Raw genomic sequence first — 21642 nt, forward strand, 5'->3', positions numbered from 1 at the left:
GCCTTTCCGTGAGTCTTTACTTGCTTGTGTTTTGGCCTTGAGCACATAGTTCCCAGCTTTGAGTGGTATGATCTTGGACTTTTTGTTATAATAGCGTTCTGCCTGCTGTTTTTGGGCGACCATCCTTATGTAGGCCATATCTCTCCGTTCTTCGGCTTCGTCGAGCTCTTGCCTTTTGCTTTCATTGTTCCTCGGTCCGCTCTCATGGGAATATCGCAAACTGTGCTCTCCGACTTCGACCGATATTACCGCATCAGTCCCATAGACTTAAGAGTAGGCTATCTCTCATTTTCTAATCTCTGGCGTTGTGCGATAAGCCCAAAACACTTCTGGTAATAGCTCCGGCCATAATCCTTTGGCGTCCTCAAGCTTTTTCTTCATGATGTTCAGTATTGATTTACTGTAGGATTCTGCTTGCCCATTGCCTATGGGGTGGTATGGTGTGGAGAATATTCTTTTGATATGCCACTTCTCAAAAAATTCGGCGACCTTTTTTCCTGTAAATTGGGGTCCGTTGTCGTAACTGATCTCTTGTGGCCAGTCAACCTCTGGACCTGTTTTTGCTGGTTAAGTGCTCTGGTATTCCTTCTATGGCTTTGATTTGGTTGGGGTTGACCTCAATACCTCTTTGCGATACTAGGAAGCCCAAGAATTTTCCTAAGGTCACGCCGAATGCATACTTTTCAGGATTCAGCTTCATTCTGTACCGCCTGAGTATATCGAAGGCTTCTTTCAGGTGGTTGATGTGATCTTCTTTCCTTTTGGACTTTACCAACATGTCGTCTATGTAGACTTCCATGGTTTTGCCGAGTTGGTCTTTGAACATTTTGGTCACCAACCTTTGGTATGTCGCCCCCGCATTTTTAAGTCCCAAAGGCATCACCCTGTAGCAGTACGTTCCTTGATGGTTGATGAAGGTGGTCTTCTCCTGGTCCTCCTTTTCCATGAGGATCTTATTGTATCCCGAATAGGCATCCAAGAAGCTCAGTAGTTCATGCCCGGCCGTTGCGTCAATGAGCAGGTCAATGTGAGGTAGTGGGAACGAATCTTTGGGGCATGCTTTGTTTAAATTTGTAAAGTCTACACACATCCGCCACTTTTCATTCTTCATTTTCACCACGACCACATTGGCGACCCGTTGGGGGTATTTTGATTCCCTGATGGAGCCTTGTTCTAACAATTTTTCGACCTCATCGCGGACTGCATCGTTTATTGTGGAATTGAACTTTCGCTAGCCTGCCTTACCGGTGGGTAGAACAGGTCGACATCAACTTGTGTGTGGCGACCTCCTTCGGGGTACCTGGCATGTCTGCATGGGAAAAAGCAAACAAGTCCGCGTTAGCAGTTAAGAATTGACGGAATTTACCTAGTTATTGAAGCTTGCGGCCGACATAGGCTTTCTTGCTATGGTCATTTTCATCAAGTTGGAAGGGGTCGAGGTCTTCTACGGTTGATCCCGTGGCGTCTATTGTTTTGACCCGATCCAACAATATATTCATATTCAATTCTGTTGCGGCGTACAACCCGATCCAACAATATATCTTTCCAATCAACTCTGTTGCGGCGTGCAACCCGTTCCTCCAATATATTCATTTCAATCAAATTTGTTGCGGCGTGCAACTCACTCCTCCAATATATTCATTTCAATCAATACTGTTGCGGCGTGCAACTCGCTCCTCCAATATATTCATTTCAATCAATTCTGTTGCGGCGTGCAACTCGCTCCTCCAATATATTCATTTCAATCAATTCTGTTGCGGCGTGCAACCCGTTCCTCCAATATATTCATTTATCAATTCTTATAAAAGAAATTACTCCAATAAATACAACAATTAAATGAAATTATAAGACAACAAGCATACAATAATTATGATTTATTAGAAATAAGAGATGACAAGTAGTAATTAATTGTAAAAATTGAAGATGTAATAGGCATTTTAATAATTAGTATACTAAACGTCAAGTGGCAATCAAGTCACATAAATCAAATAAGAATGTAACAATTATAGCATGGATTCAAGGCATGATATTGAGCAAAGAACATGAGAAAAATAATTAATATAGTAATTAATTTATGATTTAAAATGATTTATGATTTTTTAAATAATTATGCAAACAATTAATTTGACGACGTATAGACACTCGTCACCTCGCTTATATGTCATTCACATGCATTTCACATAACAATTAAATTAAGGGTTCCTCAAGTCAAGGTTAACCACAACACTTACCTCGCTTTACAACCAAATTCAAGAATCCAATAAACCTTTATCTCGCGAATTCGTGTCCGAAATTCTCAAATCTAGTCATAAACAATTCAATATACTCAATATAAATCGTAGGAATTAATTCCATATGAATTTACTAATTTTCCGGATTAAAATCCAAAATTTATTTCTAAAATCATCAGTGGGACTCACGTCTCGAATCTCTGAAAAATTTACGAAATCCGAACTCTCGTTCCAAGACGAGTCCAACCATATAAAAATTATCAAATTCCGATGTCAAATGGACCTTCAAATCTTAAATTTTCGTTTTTGAAAAGTTTTACAAAAATTCTAATTTCTCCCATCTAAATCCGAAATAAATGATGAATATAAACTTAGATTTATGAAATATAATCACTATATGATAAAGAACACTTGCCCAGTTCGAAATCGTAAAAAACTCCTTTGAAATCGCCCCTAAACCGAGTTCTAATGGAGAGTTTGTGAAAAATGGGAAAAATCCCGTTTTGATTCTGTTTTAAGGTGTGGTCGTCAGGCCTTCTTCGCGTTCGCGATGAGCAGCATCCCGAGTGGATTTTGCGTTCGCGAGTCCACCTTCGCGAAGGCTTCTCCCTCCTGGCCTTCGCGTTCGCGTAGAAGAACGATTGTCCCTTCCCCCTAGGTCCCTAAAGCTTCGCGTTCGCGAAGGGTAAGGGCCCCATTGCTTCGCGTTCGCGACACGGCTACCGCGTTCGCGATTAAGAAAATCACCCTGCCCCAGTTTACTCTTCGCGTTCGCGAGAGTACCTTCGCGAACGCGAAGAAGAATACACCATATATCAGCTGAAGCCAAAAAATCATATTTTTCTAAGTTTCAAAACACCCGTAGCCTATCCGAAACTCGCCTGAGCCCTCGGGGCTCCAAACCAATTATGCACACAAGTCCAAAAATCTCATACGAACTCACTCGCGCGAACAAAATACCAAAATAACGCCTAGAACTACGAATCGGATACCAAGTCAAATGAAATTTTTAAGAAAACTTTAAAACTTTTATTTTCACAACCGAACGTCTGAATCACGTCAAATCAACTCTGTTTCTCACCACATTCGACAGACAAGTCATAAATAACATAACAAACCTATAAAAATTTTCAGAACTCCAATCCGACCCCGATATCAATAAAAGTCAATTTTTGGTCAAACTTTGAAATCTTTAAGCTTAAGGCTTCTAGTTTTCGCCATCTGGCGATAATTCAAGTTAGGGACCTCCAAATTAAATTTCGGGCATACGCCCAAGTCTCAAATCACAATACGGACCTACTGAAACTGTTAAAATACTGATCCGAGTCTGTTTGCTCAAAATGTTGACCAAAGTCAACTCGGTTGAGTTTTAAGGCTCTATTTCACATTTTAATCAATTTTTCATATAAAAACTTTCCGGAAAATTATACATACTGCGCACGCAAGTCGAGGAATGATGAATAACGCTTTTCGAGGTCTTAAAATATATAATTAATTATTAAATTTAAAGATGACCTTTTGGGTCATCACATTTCTTTATTTACCTTATTTTTAATCAATAATCCAAAATTAAGTCTTTAAATACAAAGTCAACTTTTCCTACCCATGATTGTGTTTTTATTGGATATCTTAATATGTATTTATGCGCTCTTTCAAATTTTCCCCTCCCCTATAATCCATTACTAAATTTTGTTGATTATCATAACTCTCAAATATTATTTAATGTGTACATTTATGGCACCATCTTGTATTCTCCCACATATGCCTATATAAGTTCACTAGCTAGATAAACAACAACAACATACTCAGTACTATCCCACATCGTGGGGTGTGGGGAGAGTAGTGTGTACGCAGACCTTACCCCTACCTTGTGAGGATAGAGAGGTTATTTCCAATAGACTCTCGGCTCATGAAAGCATAAGCACCACATTAATGAAAATATAGACAAGAAGGGATAGTACCAAAAAGTTATATAAAAGCAGAATAAAAACAACAAGACAATAAGGTGATCAACAATGAAAGAAAATAACGGTTAGTCATAAAAATGTACTACCAACTGAAAGCGAGACTACGTGTCAGTACTAGATCAAGAAACTTAAATCAGAATTTGGTGAAAAAACTATTGTCTATTCAAGAATTAATAGAGTTTCTTTTAGCAGAAGCTTAGTTTGATGCTATGTCCAAGGAAGGTATTTGGTGCTAGAGCGGATCTTGAGAATGCATTCATACATTCAAAGTTCTCAATTCAGGTAAATCGTATGAATATTACTAAAAACAATTTTAAAAGAAAAAGAAAAAATTCTAAAATTTTGTAAACCATGCTAGAAGTTTCACTGAAATGCCAAGATAACCAGATTAAGATGAGCTTTATGAATTTTGGTTGCAGAATATTGACCAAAATTTCGACACTCGTCTTCATATTTCTTTGACATAAGCAAGTCTGGTATTGTCCAGGTTGAGGATAAATTTTATCAATACCTGCTTCGAGTATGCTATACCACACGGAAAGAAGAATTAAGATTCATCGGTAGTTAAAAGCTTTTGCTGCCTAAATATTTGCTGATTGTGGCATCCTTTCTTTATTTACATATATTATTTCTAAAGTTAATGTACGCACACAATTTTGTTGCTATGTAATTTTGTATTTAATGTATATATTGTTGTAATGTTTACTGATTGTGTGATTCCTTTTTTTTTTACGTATATTATTTCTAAAGTTAATACACATTCTTTCTTTTTTTACGTATATTATTTTTAAAGTTAATACACATACACAATTTTGTTGCTATGTACTTTTGTATTTAAAATATATATAGTTGTAATTTTAGTACTATGAAAAGTGTTGGAGCACGAGGATAAATTATATATTTGTGATTTAATCAACTTTTGCAATTAATTGCTTTATGTATATGCATGAAAATTTTATTCTCCTATCTCAAATATATTTATAAAAAAGCTTAAGCATTTCATAATTTCATTTATTTGACCGCACGAAGCGCGAATAAATTGACTAGTTCATGTATAATTTATACTAGAATAGGTAATACATCGTTTGGCTTCTAATATTAAACTCAGCATAAGTTATACGAACTTTAAAACTTAAATACAACAAATCAAACGTATATTAGTTACATGAAAGTTATATTAGTTGTGAAGATTTATATTGTAAACTAAGGGGTTTGTTTGGTTTGAAAACAAGTTATGTTGGAATAAGTTATGCTGGAATTAGTTTTAATGGGATTAGTTATTCTGTTATTATATCTTATTGATTGTTTGGTATGTTGTATTAATCCTGAGATTATTAATTTTACTGTTTTATCCTGGGATTACTATTCTACCCTCTAGCAGGTATAAGTTATCCCGGTATTATATTTAATCCTGGAATAACTTATTCCAAGTTCAATAACCAAACAAGGGGGCAGTACTAAATTTTTATCCCATGATTATTTTTACTTATCTATCATACCAAACGACCCCTAAACGTTTAAGCAAAGACGAAATTTTACATAGATATTGAATTTTCTTCAACTCAAACAATCCCAAAGATCCCTCAGTGTACTCTTTGCACAAATGATTCATAATATTGAAAAGCTCATCCAGATCTTTACAAAACAAATTACCATCTGCCTGCAAGCAATGATAGAATCCCCATATACACAAAAAAGAGACTAAAAGCCTTTAAAGTGTAAAAGCAATTTTCTTTCTGATCTCATAAGATTTGACTCGCAACATTCATTGTTGAATTCCAGAAGTCCAGAAGAGCTCAGGAAAACTCCGATGACAAATAATGCATATGCATTATGCATGATCTCAATAAAATTATTTCCAGGTTTATGTCAATGAATCTCTTTAAAAGTTGAACAGCCTTTACCAAAGCAGTAGAATGAATAAAAGGAGACCATAAAACCAAGACACATCAGAAAAACAGCAGAGGATTGATGAGATGAAATCTATTTCCAATCTAGTATTGCTTCATTGCAACATGATGTCTGAAACATCTCTCCTATCTTTAGAAACTTTAGCGCTCACATCACAAGATCAGAAAAGGAGAGGTAAAGTTGCCTTATGCTAATAAAAGAATATGTCATTAGCCTACAACTCTGCAAGTAAAGGTCCCAAGAAAAGATCTTTCTAGACCATCGAGTTTCCCACAGCACTAGCTTGTTTTTTGCTGACTTATTATGCAGAGCTAGAAATACGAAATCAAACATGGAGGTGGTGACATACGAACCAGGTAGTTGAAAGTTGAAACTCTAATGCGAGAAAACATGCAACAGAAAGTAGTCATCTGAGACAACTTAGTGCTACAAATGGGAATTTTAGATTAATAATCAAGCTTCAAAATCAATGAGCATCCCCTACCTCATTCAATGAGCACCCCTATCATTCAAATGGAAAAGAGTTTCTGCAAAAAAAAAATAGAAGGGAAAAGGGGGGAAATTAAAGAAAACTGGCAATTCCAAATATTCAGTTATTCTTCAATAGTTGATACAGAACTTCATTCTTTTACTGTGTAGCAATCGACATCACTAAAAGGGTATCAATATAATTCGGTTGTGAGTATCTGCAAGAAATTTGCTATTACAGTACCTTATGTACAAAAAAACAGCTAAGTATTACACCTCTCGAGGCAAAGCTACTGAGAGAAATCGGCTTTTGATACTACTATGCCGATAAGATAATCAAGTGGAGGAATACCACCAGATGTAACAATTACTGTGTATCTACCTCTCCTAACCGACATCAAGCCAGAAAAAATATAAATACACAGAGAAAAAGTATCAAAACAAGAAAAATTTTAACCATGAGCGACCTGTTTGATGATATTCGGTTCAAGTACTTCAACAAAGCACCTTGTGCACCTTCAACATTTGTCAACGACTCGTCCATGTTATCATCAATCCTGCAGACATCAATCGGGCAATTTAGTGATAAACCAAAGTAGTAAGGTAAGAACAAGGAGAACAAAATAACATATTGCTAAGCGGATTTCAACTTCAAGTTCCTACTGAAAATGTATAAATAAGTTGCTTTCCGCTTCCCCGATCAAATTCTGCCTTTTAACCTTCCCCAAAATATGTCCATTTTGCCTGAAGGAAAAATTTATCGATAGCAATTCATATGACAGCCTCTCTACTCCTTCGGGGTAGGAGTAAGGTCTGCGTACACACTACCCTCCCAAGACCCCATTAGTGGGATTTTACTGGGTTGTTGTTGTTGTTGTTGTAATTCATATGACACTCTTTCAATTATTGGAAAATCTTGAAGTTTTTGACACAATTCTGCTAAAAATGTCAATTTACAACTTTCAAAATTCAAATTCATTTAACTATTTAGATTTTAAACCTTGATGTGATATTTTCTCTATCAAACTAACTTTTCAACCATTACTTCAATAACTTTATCCGCTCTTATAGAATATAAAAGTCAAAATAACATGTTAAACTCCACATTAAGTCAAATTTTATGAATATAAATGGGAAGGAGGGAGCTATGTTGCGCGGACTCTCCAAAATGTTGTCTCACCCATCGAATCCTCCAAATATACACTACACATGAAGGATCCGACACACACCCGGCGACATTTTCGGAGAGTCCGAGCAACATAGGGAGGGAGTATATACGAAAGATAAGTATTTCCTCTCTAGTCTTTCAATCAGTTTATATGGCCCATAGTTTATACTTCTCAACACCATTTTTTACTTGTTTAATTTTTGATCTAGCATCTGGTACAGATATATTTTAATTTTTGTTATTGTTCTAGAAGCTACATACTAAACATCACCAAACCACTCTTTCAAACTAAGATAAAAATTGACCAAAAGAAAGATAATAAGAAAGATCCCAGTTATAGAAGAATACTGTCGTTTTTTAAACAAATAGGTCAAACAAAATGAGGCGGGAAGAACTTCATACAGAATTCAATGCCAATCAAAGTTAACATTCTACGTCATATGCAATTTGAGAATTCAATCACTGAACTAACATTTGGGTAGCTTTTCTCCAATTATATGCTGATATTACATTGAAAGTAAATGTCAGCATAACGTTTATTTTTCTTGCTAACTTCATGATGAAAATCCCCCCCTCCCCCCCAACAACCCCCCAACCAAACTGGGAGGGGCTCAAACACTGGACAACAGGAAAATGAGGTAACAGAAAATGTCTGAGCATTTGAAAGCAAACCAAAAATTTGCATCACATTGAGTGTGTTGCTCATACTTATGATCAAACTGGTGAAAGGACTAGCCAGAGGCATAATAAGGATTTTGTAATTTATTCTCAAGCAATCTAGGATCCAATATCCAAATCACCAAAAAGTATTTAACAACCTAATTAAACTTCTTCTTTAGTCCTCATGAAACTCTTATTCAATACTAGGATAGTTAAAGACCTACAAGATTTAACAGTCCAACTAGCAGCCAAGCTACGTCAGGTGGCAGGTCACCTATTTAACAGTCTGATTTGCTGGGCCCAGTCAGATTTAATTGCATCGTTGTTGCTCCCAACTACTTCATTCAGATTAATAGACAGATAGACTTGTCATATTTCTTCTTCCAACAGCAGTACTCAATTTACACAAATGTAAAGTTTAGAGATCATTAGATTTATATCTAACTATAGCAACATATTTAATTGGGTGTTTTTAGTCTCTGCACCATGTACACCATTACTAAGGACCAGTGACTTTTATCACTTCAAGATTAGTTTTCTAGTTGCTCTGTTTCTCTCATTAAGAGAGATCTGATTTCCACTGATTTTCTACAATTCAAGAATCTTTGATTCCGTAACAACAGCAGCCACAAATTTTGCAATTCAGATAAGAATGCCGTCTTTAAAAATGTTGTACAATAACCAAAGGTGATTGGGCCAACTTATATACTTCTATATCCACACAGGAAACATGAATTCAGCCCCACTTTGACATAGAAAGAAATTCTGCTTCTAACGCCCTTTTCCTTCTAGGGCTCTAATCACGGATAAATATATTTGTTTAACATATTACCCAACTATTAGAGAGCACAGAACGACCGGCAAATGTCATACATTTAGGGTAGGAGAAAGCAAAGACAAATTTTACATGAAATATTTTTAAAAAAAAAAAACACTCAAGGATTTTTCTACCTGATAGCAAGCTCCCCTTGCTGTGCAACCATTGTAGCTAGATGGGTGAAGATCCCACTCAGTTCTGAAATAGTGGATTCAACATTTTGAAGAGCAGTTGCCCTACTTTGCAAGTAACTTTCTTGTCTTGGAACCACTTCTTGTAACATGGACATTTCCATTTGGTGAGATGGAGGACTATTTGAAGCCAACCTCCGCCTGAATATGCAAGGTAAAGACCAGAATATTTGAGTATACAAGAAATTTCAGCATAATCAAAGAAGGCAATATTATTGTTTAATCACCTGAAAAAATCAATCAGTATAATCCCACAAGTGGGGTATGAGGAGGGTAGTGTGTACGCAGATCCTTACATCTACCCTGTGAAGGTAGAGAGGCTGTTTCCGGAGACTAATCCAAAACTGGAGAAGGAACTAATTATGACAAGCAGCATACAAGACGATAACCAGTAGGGAAATGATATAGGGGAAAAGAGAATATTTTAGGAGATCCCCTTAAGAAGAACCCCAAAGAGATTAATCTGGTATTGCATGAGTGCTTTTTTTTTCCTTCTTCTTTTTCTTCCCGGTCATGTTTATCGGGGAAATCCTAGGTGGGGTTTGCTTCAAAGCAAGTGAAATTTCCCCAAAATTCGTTTTTTCAGTTTTTATATTTTATCAACCAAACGCCATTAGAGAAAAGTTTTTTAGCTTTTGAAAAAACTGAACCTATTCCAGATGTCATTCAGGGTTTTTTCCGAAAACTGAAGTATTTTTCTAAATGGTATTTGTTGAAACAATTTCCAAAAAATTGGAGAAAAAATCAACACTTCTTGAAAATAACAACCCATATTATCATCATCAGATGTGATTCAATATCCTTTTTATTTATTTATCTTCTACAGGTATGTGATTCAATGTCTTTGAATCAAAGAAACTACACTTGGAACTTTTGCATTCACATACTCCTCACTTGTCTTTGATGAATAAGTCGACAAGAATCCATCTGATTCATCTTATTATTTAACAAAAAAGAAAGGGATTAAATAATGTAACCAAGCTTTCATATGCTATTTGTAAAGCAAAAAAACAAGCACATTATTTCTGCTATAAAAATTGCTTGCAAATTGGATTTTCTACATGCTCGATGCAAAGTCAAACCAAGCACTACAGGAATATTTTCTCCCCACTTTATGTAACCCAGTTTGGCATGAAATGAAGCTTAATAAATACAATTGACGGGTCCATGACATGCGTAATGATTGAAGCATATCATAATTGATAATTTAGTACGATTCAGAAAAGATTAAGTTACGGTTTAGACTTGCTTCTGCAATGAATTTGCAGTTTTCACATTCAATTCGTTATTTTGTAGAAGTAGAAATGCGTGGTCCTAAAAGAGAATTTTGTCACATGAATGGGGACATAGGGAGAAGCAAATATATAAGATTGTAAAATAGGACATAGAGCGGTCTTTGGAACTTACCTTAATTGATTGCTGGCCTGAACCCCATTTGCAGGTAACCTGATTTGCAAGGAACAAAAGGAGAAAAGAAAATTACAAAGAGCTGGCACTGGCTGGCACAGAGATTCATTATCTACCAAACAAGATCAAAATGCATGTCCTAGAGATAAACTTTAAAAATAAAAAAAATAAAAAAATAAAAATACACACACATATATGTACATATGTGTGTGTATATGTATATAAACAAGTCAGTTAATAGAAAAATTTGGAAAACCAAATGCACATATATCAAGAGTTAACTAGCATTAAGATCAGAATCCCCAATGACAAGAGACCCATAACTTGTTCAATAATTTGAAACTCACTTCTATCCTACAGCAAAAATATATCTACATCATCAAGTCAAATTTACATATGTTATAACATGCAGATCTAATTTCAAATTCTAACTTCTACACCCTATGTCAAACAACTAGCAACCTACTGATTAAATCTTTTTTGATAAGTAAATGTACTGATTAAATCTGTCAAAATTATAAGCATTTTGCAACCAGCCATTCAGTTGTAACAACAGTTTACTTACGTAACTAATGGGATCTACACATCTTAAAACTTATCATTGTGATCAAAGTCACTTCCGCTCCTAAGCCAGGAAGAGAAAAGTACGCTTACACTGATGAATGTGGACCACCTCCTGTTGGAGGAGTTGACCAAGGGGGTGGCTCTGCTACAGTCTTTTGAGGTTGCCTCAAAGGGTTTTCTCTTGCGAGATTTGTAGAAAATATTTGTTTCCGATCCTCATGTGCTTTCATATTCTGCAGTGAAAAAAATAAAACTCTTGAGTTAGGCAATGAGTCGTCTACTTCAGGGTGCTAAAATGAAAAATGGTAACAGCCCACTTGGCATCAACCTTTGTCCTTGTAGTTAGTGCGTCCTGGAAATATTTTGTAGCAGCCATTAGTCTGGTCTTCAAATCATCACAAACAGCAGTACAATGAACAACTCTATCTTTTGAATGAGTTCCATCAGCTACCTCCATGTCTTGGAGGGTTTGTAAATCAGAAACTTCTACGTTAAGTGTCGTGATATCATTCTTTATCAAAGCTGTTAATTCTTGGATTTCTTTGCTTGGATCGTCAAAAATGGATGATCGTTTTGCCACTGTATTTTGATTCAAACATAAAATCTGAAGTCAGTTAGGCAATTGGAACTTTAAGCAAATGCTACAAAGCAAACATACCAAAAGAAAATGATGATTCACTTGCTTTATATGAAAGCACCAAACTCCTCACCCAAGTGAACCTTGAAACTTAAAGTGTTTGAGTTGAATAAAAAAAGGAACAAACTGATGCAAAAGCACTAAGCATCGAGAACACAAATTTCTCTATCTTAAAGTGAACGTCAAGGCTTTTTTCTATGTTCTACTAAAATAATTCAGCAATATGGAAACTAGTCTCTTATATATAAATCAAAATACTACTGGGTTACAGTCCTACACTTACTAACGACTTAATGAAACCAAAGTTATCAGTGTATGTCTACAGCCACTTCATAAAGTAACAAATATTTTAAACCAAATCAAATTATTCGCTATTAAGCTGAACAAATTAATTTCCTTTATTTCAGGAATCTAAAAATCCTAACTAAAGGAGCATTTTGAGGAACATCTGAAGAATTTTCATCAGCTCTGCCTTCGATTCCATGTGATTGAAGACATATTGTAGTATCCCGACTGCACCCCAGGGCAGAACGTTAAATTATAATAGGTGAACTAAGCAACAACAAGTCAACAAGGTATGATTTCTGCGCAATGAGGGCTAATTGGCTATATGAATCATCATTGACTGCATTTAAACTCTTCTCATCCAGTATGATGCAAATATGAATAAAAAGTAAAAGTACTGTATATTTTCTAAAGGTATTAAACTATGAAAGACTAAGGCTAAACCAACTCATAGAATGCATAGGACTACACTAAAAGTGCTAACTACTAAATCATACATTTCACTAAATCCCAAAATTTACAAGATAGAAGCCTATAATGCTCATGTATCAGTTTCAATGGCTAACATGAAAGAGTTTAGTCACAGCTTCAAATCAAGCTACAGATAATTTGATAAAAACCAGGTAACACAAAAAAATTTAAAAACACGGAGATCAAGATGCGGAAGAAAAGGAAACATACATTTAGCGAGCCTATCAATTTTCTGAGAGGTTTGGTGAATGCTTAACCCAATTTTCGAAGCCTTCTTGTTAAATTCGGATCGATCCGGAGTAGCTGGTGATTTTGAGGTAGAAGAGGAAAAATTCGGTTGTGATTGATCAGGAGCGGTGCTTCCTGCAATCTTCTTCAGTGTTTTGGACAAAGATTCGAACTCGGAAGTTCGATCTCGGTACGTCCAAGCTCCAGAAGACGCCATTGACATATGATAAGGGCACAACGATGCTATCTAATTGCAAATGTTGGTCATGATATGGCGGGGAAGGAACCTTGCCGGTGAGATGCCAATGGCGTGGGGTCGGAACTTGTAATGTTAGGATTTGCTTGATCTAATTTTAATGGAGAGTTTACCCTTGTCTGCTTTTAACTTTAACACGCATGTAAAAAAAAACCGAAGGTAGGAAGAGGGTAAGCGGGCCCGGATCCGTGCTTTTACAATCCCGGCAGGTCCTTATCGAATTATGGGACCTGAGCGTATGCCCGGAATCGAATTTGGAGGTCCCTAGCTTGAGTTATGAATTTTTGATGAAAATTAAAAGTTTGGAAATTATTTATTTTTAAGAATTGATTGATATTTGGCATTGTTAGTATCGGGTCCGTATTTTGGTTTCGGAACCTGATACAGGTTCATTATGATATTTAAGACATGTCTGTGAAATTTGGTGAGAAATGGAGTTGATTTGACGTGATTCAGACGTCCAGTTGAGAAATTAGAAGTTTTAAAGTGTTCTTGAGAATTTTATTTTATTTGGCACTAAATTTAGAGTTCTAGGTGTTATTTTGGCAATTTAATCGTGCGAGCAAGTTCGTATGATATTTTTGGACTTGTATGCATGTTTGGTTTGGAGCCCCGAGGGCTCGGGTGAGTTTCGGATAGGCCACAAGATGTTTTGAACTTGGGAAAAATCTAGTTTCTGCAGATTCTGGTGTCTGTCATATCCTTCTTCGCGTTCGCGAAGGTCCTCTCGCGAACGCGAAGAGTAATCTGATGAGGCTGAGACTTCTTCTTCGTGAATGCAAAGTGATGGAGGATTTACCCTTCGCGAACGCGACCGGCTCAACGCGAACGCAAAGCATGTGGGAACCTGGGGGGAGGGGGGTCGTTCCTTCAGCGCGAACGCGAGCCATTCCTCGCGAACGCGAAGGCCAGAGGGGAGTGATCATCGCGAACGCGAGCTGTGTCTCGCGAATGCGAAGGCTTGGCAGCCAGTACCCTTCGCGAATGCGACAGTGCTCTACGAACGCGACAGTGCTCTCGCGAACGCGATGAACACTGTCGCCCAGCACTTAACAGAACCCAAAACGAGATTTTTGCCCAAAAAAAACTCATTTTTCTCAAAACCCAAATGGTAAGGGGCGATATTTCAAGAGTCATTCCTTCCCCAAATTGTTGGTAAGTGATTCTAAACCATCTTCTTTCAATTACCCATTACATTTCTTAAATTTTCAACCTAAAATCTAGAGTTTTCATGGTAGAATTAGGGGTTAGGGTATAAAATAGGAATTTTGGGAATTTGGGGATTTAGACCTCAATTTGAGGTCGGATTCCAAAATTAATTACATATTCGGGCTTGGGGGTGAATGGGTAAAAGGATTTTGGTCCGAATCTCGGATTTTGACCAAGCGGACCCGGGATCGATTTTTCTACTTTTTGGAGGAAAATTTGGGAAATTTAATTTATGCAATATAATTGATTCCTTTAGCAATATTTGATATTATTGAGTCATTTTTGAATAGATACGAGTGGTTTGGAGGTGAATTCCAAAGAAAAAGTTGTGATTGAGAATTAAGTGGCATTCGAAGCGAGGTAAGTGTTGTGTCTAACCCTGACTTGAGGGAACTAGGAACCTTAGATTATTTGGTAAGTGAAATTCATGTGAGCGGCGTATATGTGAGGTGACGAGTACCTATGCGCCGCCAATTTACCTGTTTTTTCATGTTTCTCTATTTTTCTGATATTGTCTCAATCCTATGCCAAATTGCTACGTGTTATACTAGTGTTGTTCAAATTATCATTCTTATCATGTTTACAAAATTTTCTTGTGATAATTGAGTTTTTATTTCAAGTTGAGATTGATATTATGGAACCAAATGTTGAAGTAAGGTTTATACTTGTTATTCTATCTCCCTGTTGTTATTTATGCATTGCATTATGGTAAGGGAGAGTGTTAATGTACGAAGGGGGATGCCATGCCATATTGTGAGTATTAATGCACGAAGGGTGATGTCGTGCCATATTGTGAGTGTTAATGCACGAAGGGTGATGTTATGCTATATTGTGAGTTATGCACGAAGGGTGATGTCGTACCATGATATGAGAGTAAAAGCACGAAGGGTGATGTCGTGCCGTTTCTATTAATTTTATGGTGAGATTGAGAGTAAAAGCACGAATGGTGATGTCGTGCATTTTTCTTTACTGTATTCACTATTCCTGTTGATTCATGGTATATTGACTGTTCCGGTGATCATTCTGTTGTAGTTCTTTATCTTGTATTCCCCTCAGTATGTCTCCCTTCCCGACATTTCCTGTTTAGTTCTTCACTCCTGTTATTTGCGTATACACTGTTAAATTGTACAAGTTGATTGTAGGTGCCTTGCCTTAGCCTCGTCACTACTTCGTCGAAGTTAGGCTCGACACTTACCAGTACATGGGGTCGGTTGTACTGATGCTGCACTATGCACTTTCTGTGCAGATTTTGATACCGACTCAGGTTGTTCAAGATTTTCTATTGGTCCGATGTCCGGAGACTCAAGGTAGATTTGTCGGCGTTCACAGAACTTGAAGTCCCCGTCTATCTTTTTATGTCCTATTGTTTTCTTTTATTCAGACAGTTGTATTTCTTTCTATTACTTGTAGTAAATTCTAGAATGCTCGTGAATTGTGATTCCAGATCCGGGTGGTAGTAATTAATACAGTTTTATGATATTCCGTACTTATTATATTTTATTTTAGTTAATTATTGTTATTTACTGAATGGAAATAAGGAATTGGTTTAATGATTTTCTAACGTTGGCTTGCCTGGCATGTGAAATGTTAGGCGCCATCATGGTCCCGTCGGTGAGAAATTTCGGGTCGTGACATGATCGGTCCCTGAATCTTGAGCTCGATAACCTGGCTTCAGATCTCATCTCGATATTACGGTGACGACCCTCGGTCCATCATGTTCCAATCTCGACTAGTTACACGAAGGGCGAATCCGATTTTAACCGTATACACAAGCCAAACATAATTCGAAAAATGTCTAAAGTTTTGGACTGTCTGGCCAAATTTCATTCGAAAATTTCGGAAGTTTTGGACATGCCAAAATTCATTCGAAAATATCAAATATTTCATAAATTTAGCTGTAGTTGAAGGTGATTTAAGACGGCTAACTTGCAAAAATATAGCAATTGTCTAAACTTCAAACCCGTAAATTTGAAGGTTTTAAAAGGGCTAACTTGCAAAAATATAGCAGCTCCAGCTATGCCTTGAATGGGGTCCTTAAATTGACTATCTCCGCATTTTCCCGATGTTTAGTTAATTGACTTTATCATTTTTATCTTGGTAAACTATCAATTATGTCAATTTATAAGTAGCTCATTATAAAAATTGGCCAATTCATAAAATATTACTAATATTAGCCAATTAGCTATTTGTAACAAAAAAATGTCTAATTTTTGCTTTCTTTTGAGTGGGTGTTATTAGAATAGATTGGGTAGATCTTAAGGAGCTTGAATCTCAGTTTTGGGATGATTTGGTGAAGTTTTGAGTTGGTTTGAATTGAAAATTCGAAGTAAAAACTGAACATGAAAAAAAATGATATGTGTATCACAATGTGTATCATTTGTGTATCACATATGTGAACTCGATTTAATTATGAATTTTGATGCAAAATCAGTCCAAATCACCTCTAATCTTACTCAAATTTTGTATATTGACTTATCTATATGTTTTCAATGAATTTCAATTATACCCATTGGAAACGTTCTTTTTTTGCTTAGATTTTTGGAATATTGTATTTTGTTTTTGTATTCCATCACCTTATTTGCTACCTCATCCATGAGATTTCCTTTCCGTCTTGCACCTAATGTTGCTAATCATGCTTAAAAATATGAAAGGTGATTTTTGCATGTGGTTCTTTGAGAGAAATAACCTTATTTATTTGGTTTTTTAATTTTTATATGTGTTTGGTTAATTTTGATAAGTCTATGACTAATGGCTAGAGGTTGGTAAGTTGAGACTTATTTAGAACATTTGTGTAAGTTTCCCTTTTATTTTTATATAGTGACTGTTATTTCACTTTAAGTGTGGTATAAAAATAATACCATACTTGTAAAATATATAATCTCAAAATTACTAATCTTAAAATATAAAATTTATATTTATATTATCTATTACTTTATTAAAAGCACGAATGCCATTAGTGAAATATCGTTCGCTTTTTTTACCCTTTTAAAATAGAGTTCTTATTAGACAAAATAGTCATTTAGTTATTTTTCTAATATTTAAGACTTTGAATTCAACTAAGAAATTTACTTATTAAATCTTACCTTGTTTGAGCCATATAGAAAATCCTAATATTTAGGGTTTCTAAATCAATTAAAATCTAACATTATATAAATTATTTCCTTATTTGAACATGTAAAATAACAAGACTATTCCAAACTATATTTCGTGTGTGTTGTTTCAAAACAAACTTAATGGTAATGAGTTTGGTTTTGGTTTTTCTTTGTTAGTTTGGTTTTGGTTTTTACTTAATTTGATTTTTTTTTCCCAATTAAGTTCTCACATTTTAAAATCTTTTTTTCAAAACAACTAATTGTTATTGGAGTTTATATTCGTCATTAACAACCCCCTCCCTTTTTTCCTTTTCCCGTTTCAGCCCTTTCTTTTAATTAAAAGTTTATATTCTTTTCTATTATATTCATGTGGTCAATAGATCAAAAGCTACTAATTTCTTTGTGCCTTTTGATTATTCAAAAGTTAGTTGTAAATAAAGACGTTTATATGTGGTATAACTTAATAAGATATGCACACTTAATAAGTAATAATATTTAAATTAAAAATCCATATTGAACTAACTTTATTTTATTATCATCGTTGCATATGAATCCAATTCAATATCAAGTATGATAATCACAATATATTCTAACTTCAAATGTCTAGCTATAATATAACTTTAATTTTATATTATAACTCCAAATAAAATTTCAAAAATATACGTGCATTTAGTTTATTATTTTCTTAAGGTGTGGTCGGTTTAAGTGCCAATATATTTTTAGTTTGATTTGTTTTTACACATTTTCATTAATATTTACAATCCATAAACATTGGATAATTCTATAAGACATGATTTCTGCTTTCACCAAGTTAGCTAAATAGGATCAACAATTTAATATTTACCATTTTCATAAATTTATGATTTATTTTATAACCCAAATATATTTTCTCAATATTATTTACGTGATTTTCATTAATATTTACAATTCATAAACTGATATATTGCCGATACGGACCGAGATCCGTACCGTGATATCCGGTCGGGCGCAGATATCACGAGCCTTCGTTTGTCGTGTGCAACCGTTTGATAATGCTTTTCCGAGGTCTTGGAGCTCGAACCGAATCCGGAGGGTGTGGTCTCGATGGATCCGGTGGTAAGAGCTCTGTTCGGGCCTTAGCACGAGAGGTATATCCGGCCGGTCCAAGATATAACGGCCCTCCGTCGGTCGTGCTTGATTGCCCGACCATGATTTTCGAAGTCGTTCAAAGTTAGGACCGATTCCGAACCATAACTCGATGATACTCTTGCCCCGATTTCGATCCCCTGTCATCATGCCTCGAGCTTGGTTTATTTTGTCGGAGAACGTGAGTGTCATGAGTCCGATTTTACCCGTATACGCTCTGTACACTCGATCAAATTGATTGGTCATGCTTCTATCATTAGATTCTTTCGTGTATCTTTGTTGGCTAGTTATCTCTGTCATTTTTTTTTTTGGCAAATGAATTTGAGACAATTGCTTTTCATATCATTTATTTATGCAACTTTTTTTGTTGTCGGGCAATAAATATATCTTGAATTTTGATATAAAGTTATAGATATCGCTATTAGGGTGGTAACTATAGCGACTCTCTTGTTATTACTTTGTATTGTTGAAGTTATTGTTTACTCTCTTTATTTAACATGTTGAAATATTAAGCTCATATAAGGCCTGAATGACTATCCGTTTACATGAGGTTGAGCAAGAAATTGAAGGCAACTTGAACTAACAAGTGTATTGTTGCATGTGCAACAACATGTCTTTCTACTCCCTAATTTAATGGGAATCTGATTTTTTAAATTAGATGGATAAAAGTTGGAATTGGATATAATCAATTTTTAAAAGAGGGTAAAAAACTTTGCGCAGTAGAACCTGGTGAAATTTGGGGAAATGTGGGACGCATGATGTAATTTATTATGAGAAATTACCGGTTATGTCAGCCCAAAATTACGTTAGTACAAAAATTAGTCAATCCATAAAATATTACTAATATTAGTTACTTAATTATTTGTAGCAAAAAATATTAATTTTTTTTTTTTTTTGAGTGAGTGTTGTTGAAATAGATTGAATACATATTAAAGAGTTTAAATCTCGGTCTTGGAACGATTTGGAACAGTTTTGAGGTGGTTAAGTTGAATATTCGAAGTATAAGATGAATATAGAAAAGATGATGTGTGTATCACATTATGTATCATTTGTATATCACGTATGTATCATAATTGTATTAAATTTGTATCACATATATATCCATGTATACACACGTATGAGATGCATGTTTGATAAATGTGTCGCAAAATAAATTTTTAAACTCGATTTTAACTACGAATTTTGATACCAATCAGTCCAAATCACCTCAAATCTTTCTTAAACTTTGTATATTAACTCATCTATATGTTTTCAATAAATTTCAACCATACCCATTGAAAAAGGTCAATCTTTGCTTATATTTTTGAAATCTTGTTATTTTATTTTATTTTATTTTATTTATATTCATCACTTTGTTTACTACCTCATTCATGAAATTTTCTTCCCGTCTTACATCTAATGTTGCCGATCACGCTTAAAAATATGGAAGAAGATCTTTGCATGTCATTCTTGGAGAAAAAGAATCCTTATTTATTTGAGTTTTAATTTTTTCATTTATTATTGGAATTGAATCCCTAGTAAATGTTTGAAAGAAAAAAGAAAGGAATTTTTACCTACCTATACTATATATGAAACTTAGTTACCCTCCTTAATTAAGTTTTAACTTAATTACATGGTCATATACAATTTACTAATTATATACAAATTAGTTTTAAATAAGTATCTCTTGATTGTAGCCTTTTAATTTAGTAAATCCCGAAAAATTCCTACAATTCCTTACTTATCCAAACAAACCCAATATTTCAAAAGGATTTTCCTCTTCCTCTCGTTGAAATCAACCCTCTTACTACACCAATTCTACAAGTTTTTTTTAAAGCCTATAATTTTCTCTAACAATGACGAAGAAAAGAATTAATTTTTTATCGATTTGAATTTTGCCGTGGCCGGAGTTTGGAGCTTTTTTGCGCTTCTCCTTTTCTTGTTGGTTCCGATGGTGGGCTATCAGTATATGTATATTAATTATTTGGTTGGATTGCTCGAATCGAAATTGTCAATCAATAAATTTTAAGGTGTTTGACTCTCCACCGTTGACAACCATTAAAAAATTTTGTAACTTTGAATTCAAATTCAGAATTTTAATTTTTTTTGGATTCGGTGTTATTGCCAACGATTGAGAATATTCTTTGGAGTTTATATCTCGATTTTGACGGTATTTGGTGAAAATTAGATTAGCTTTGGCTGGATTTTCATATTGAAATTCGAAGAAGTAGAAGAACACACCACATATAAAATATATACAAATTATGTACAAAATACATACAACAACAACAACAACAACAAAAAGTCCGATAATTTTTCACAAGTGGGGTCTGGAGAGGGTAAGATGTACGCAACCTTACCTCTGCCCCTGAAGGGATATACAAAAGACATATTGTATAAAATTTATATGAAAATTGTATTTAAATTGTATGATATTGCAGCTATATTTAATTGGGCAAGAATCATGCATGAAAGTTGTAGATAAGTTGTATAATGTATAATTAGTTATATGGAATTTATTTTTAGTATGTATGTTCGTGTAGATATATCAAATTTTGTATTAACTTTGTATAAAATTTATTTTAATTTGTATGATATTGTGTCATACATTATTATTTTCTTAAAATAGGTAATTATGGCAAAGAGTGAAAAGAGTTGTGCTAATTATGGCAAAATAGGTAACACACAAGTCACAACTAGAAGGAGTCTTACTTAGATGGGATGATAATTTGAACTTCGTTCCCTTCAATTACGTCATTTTCCAAGCAAAGAATCCCCAATTTCAAAGCACTAATAATTGATTATATATAAAATATAAGAAAAACTTATTTAGGGCGAATAATATATAAAATTGGACAATTTAGTAAATACATTTCAAATATATAGGAAGGAAAAAATGTCCAAAAGGAAATCGTGGAAGGATGGCCCCATATTTATTAGCCCAAGCTAGATATCCAGCCCATTTCAAAGAAAATC

General features: G+C 34.9%; 1 protein-coding gene across 1 annotated transcript; it reads right to left on the minus strand.

Annotated features, from left to right (window-relative positions):
- Positions 1 to 6691: 6691 nt before the first annotated feature.
- LOC107772469 (syntaxin-31-like) lies at positions 6692 to 13358 on the minus strand. Its single transcript, XM_016591975.2, has 6 exons — positions 12988 to 13358; positions 11713 to 11963; positions 11475 to 11617; positions 10821 to 10859; positions 9357 to 9554; positions 6692 to 7134 (listed from the first exon to the last, which is right to left on the minus strand). Exons 1-6 carry the CDS (start codon positions 13226 to 13228, stop codon positions 6975 to 6977), a joined length of 1032 nt encoding a protein of 343 aa, XP_016447461.1. The 5' UTR covers positions 13229 to 13358; the 3' UTR covers positions 6692 to 6974.
- Positions 13359 to 21642: the final 8284 nt, after the last annotated feature.

This window comes from Nicotiana tabacum, chromosome 4 (genome assembly GCF_000715075.1).
Source record: "Nicotiana tabacum cultivar K326 chromosome 4, ASM71507v2, whole genome shotgun sequence".
Taxonomy (NCBI): Eukaryota; Viridiplantae; Streptophyta; class Magnoliopsida; order Solanales; family Solanaceae; genus Nicotiana; species Nicotiana tabacum.

Coding starts and splice junctions, on each gene's coding strand:
- LOC107772469 (XM_016591975.2), bottom strand. CDS start 13,228: ATGTCAATGGCGTCTTCTGGAGCTTGGACGTACCGAGATCGAACTTCC. Junction 11,964..12,987: donor AATTGATAGGCTCGCTAAAT/GTATGTTTCCTT, acceptor ATCAAAATACAG/TGGCAAAACGATCATCCATT. Junction 9,555..10,820: donor CAGGCCAGCAATCAATTAAG/GTAAGTTCCAAA, acceptor TTGCATATTCAG/GCGGAGGTTGGCTTCAAATA.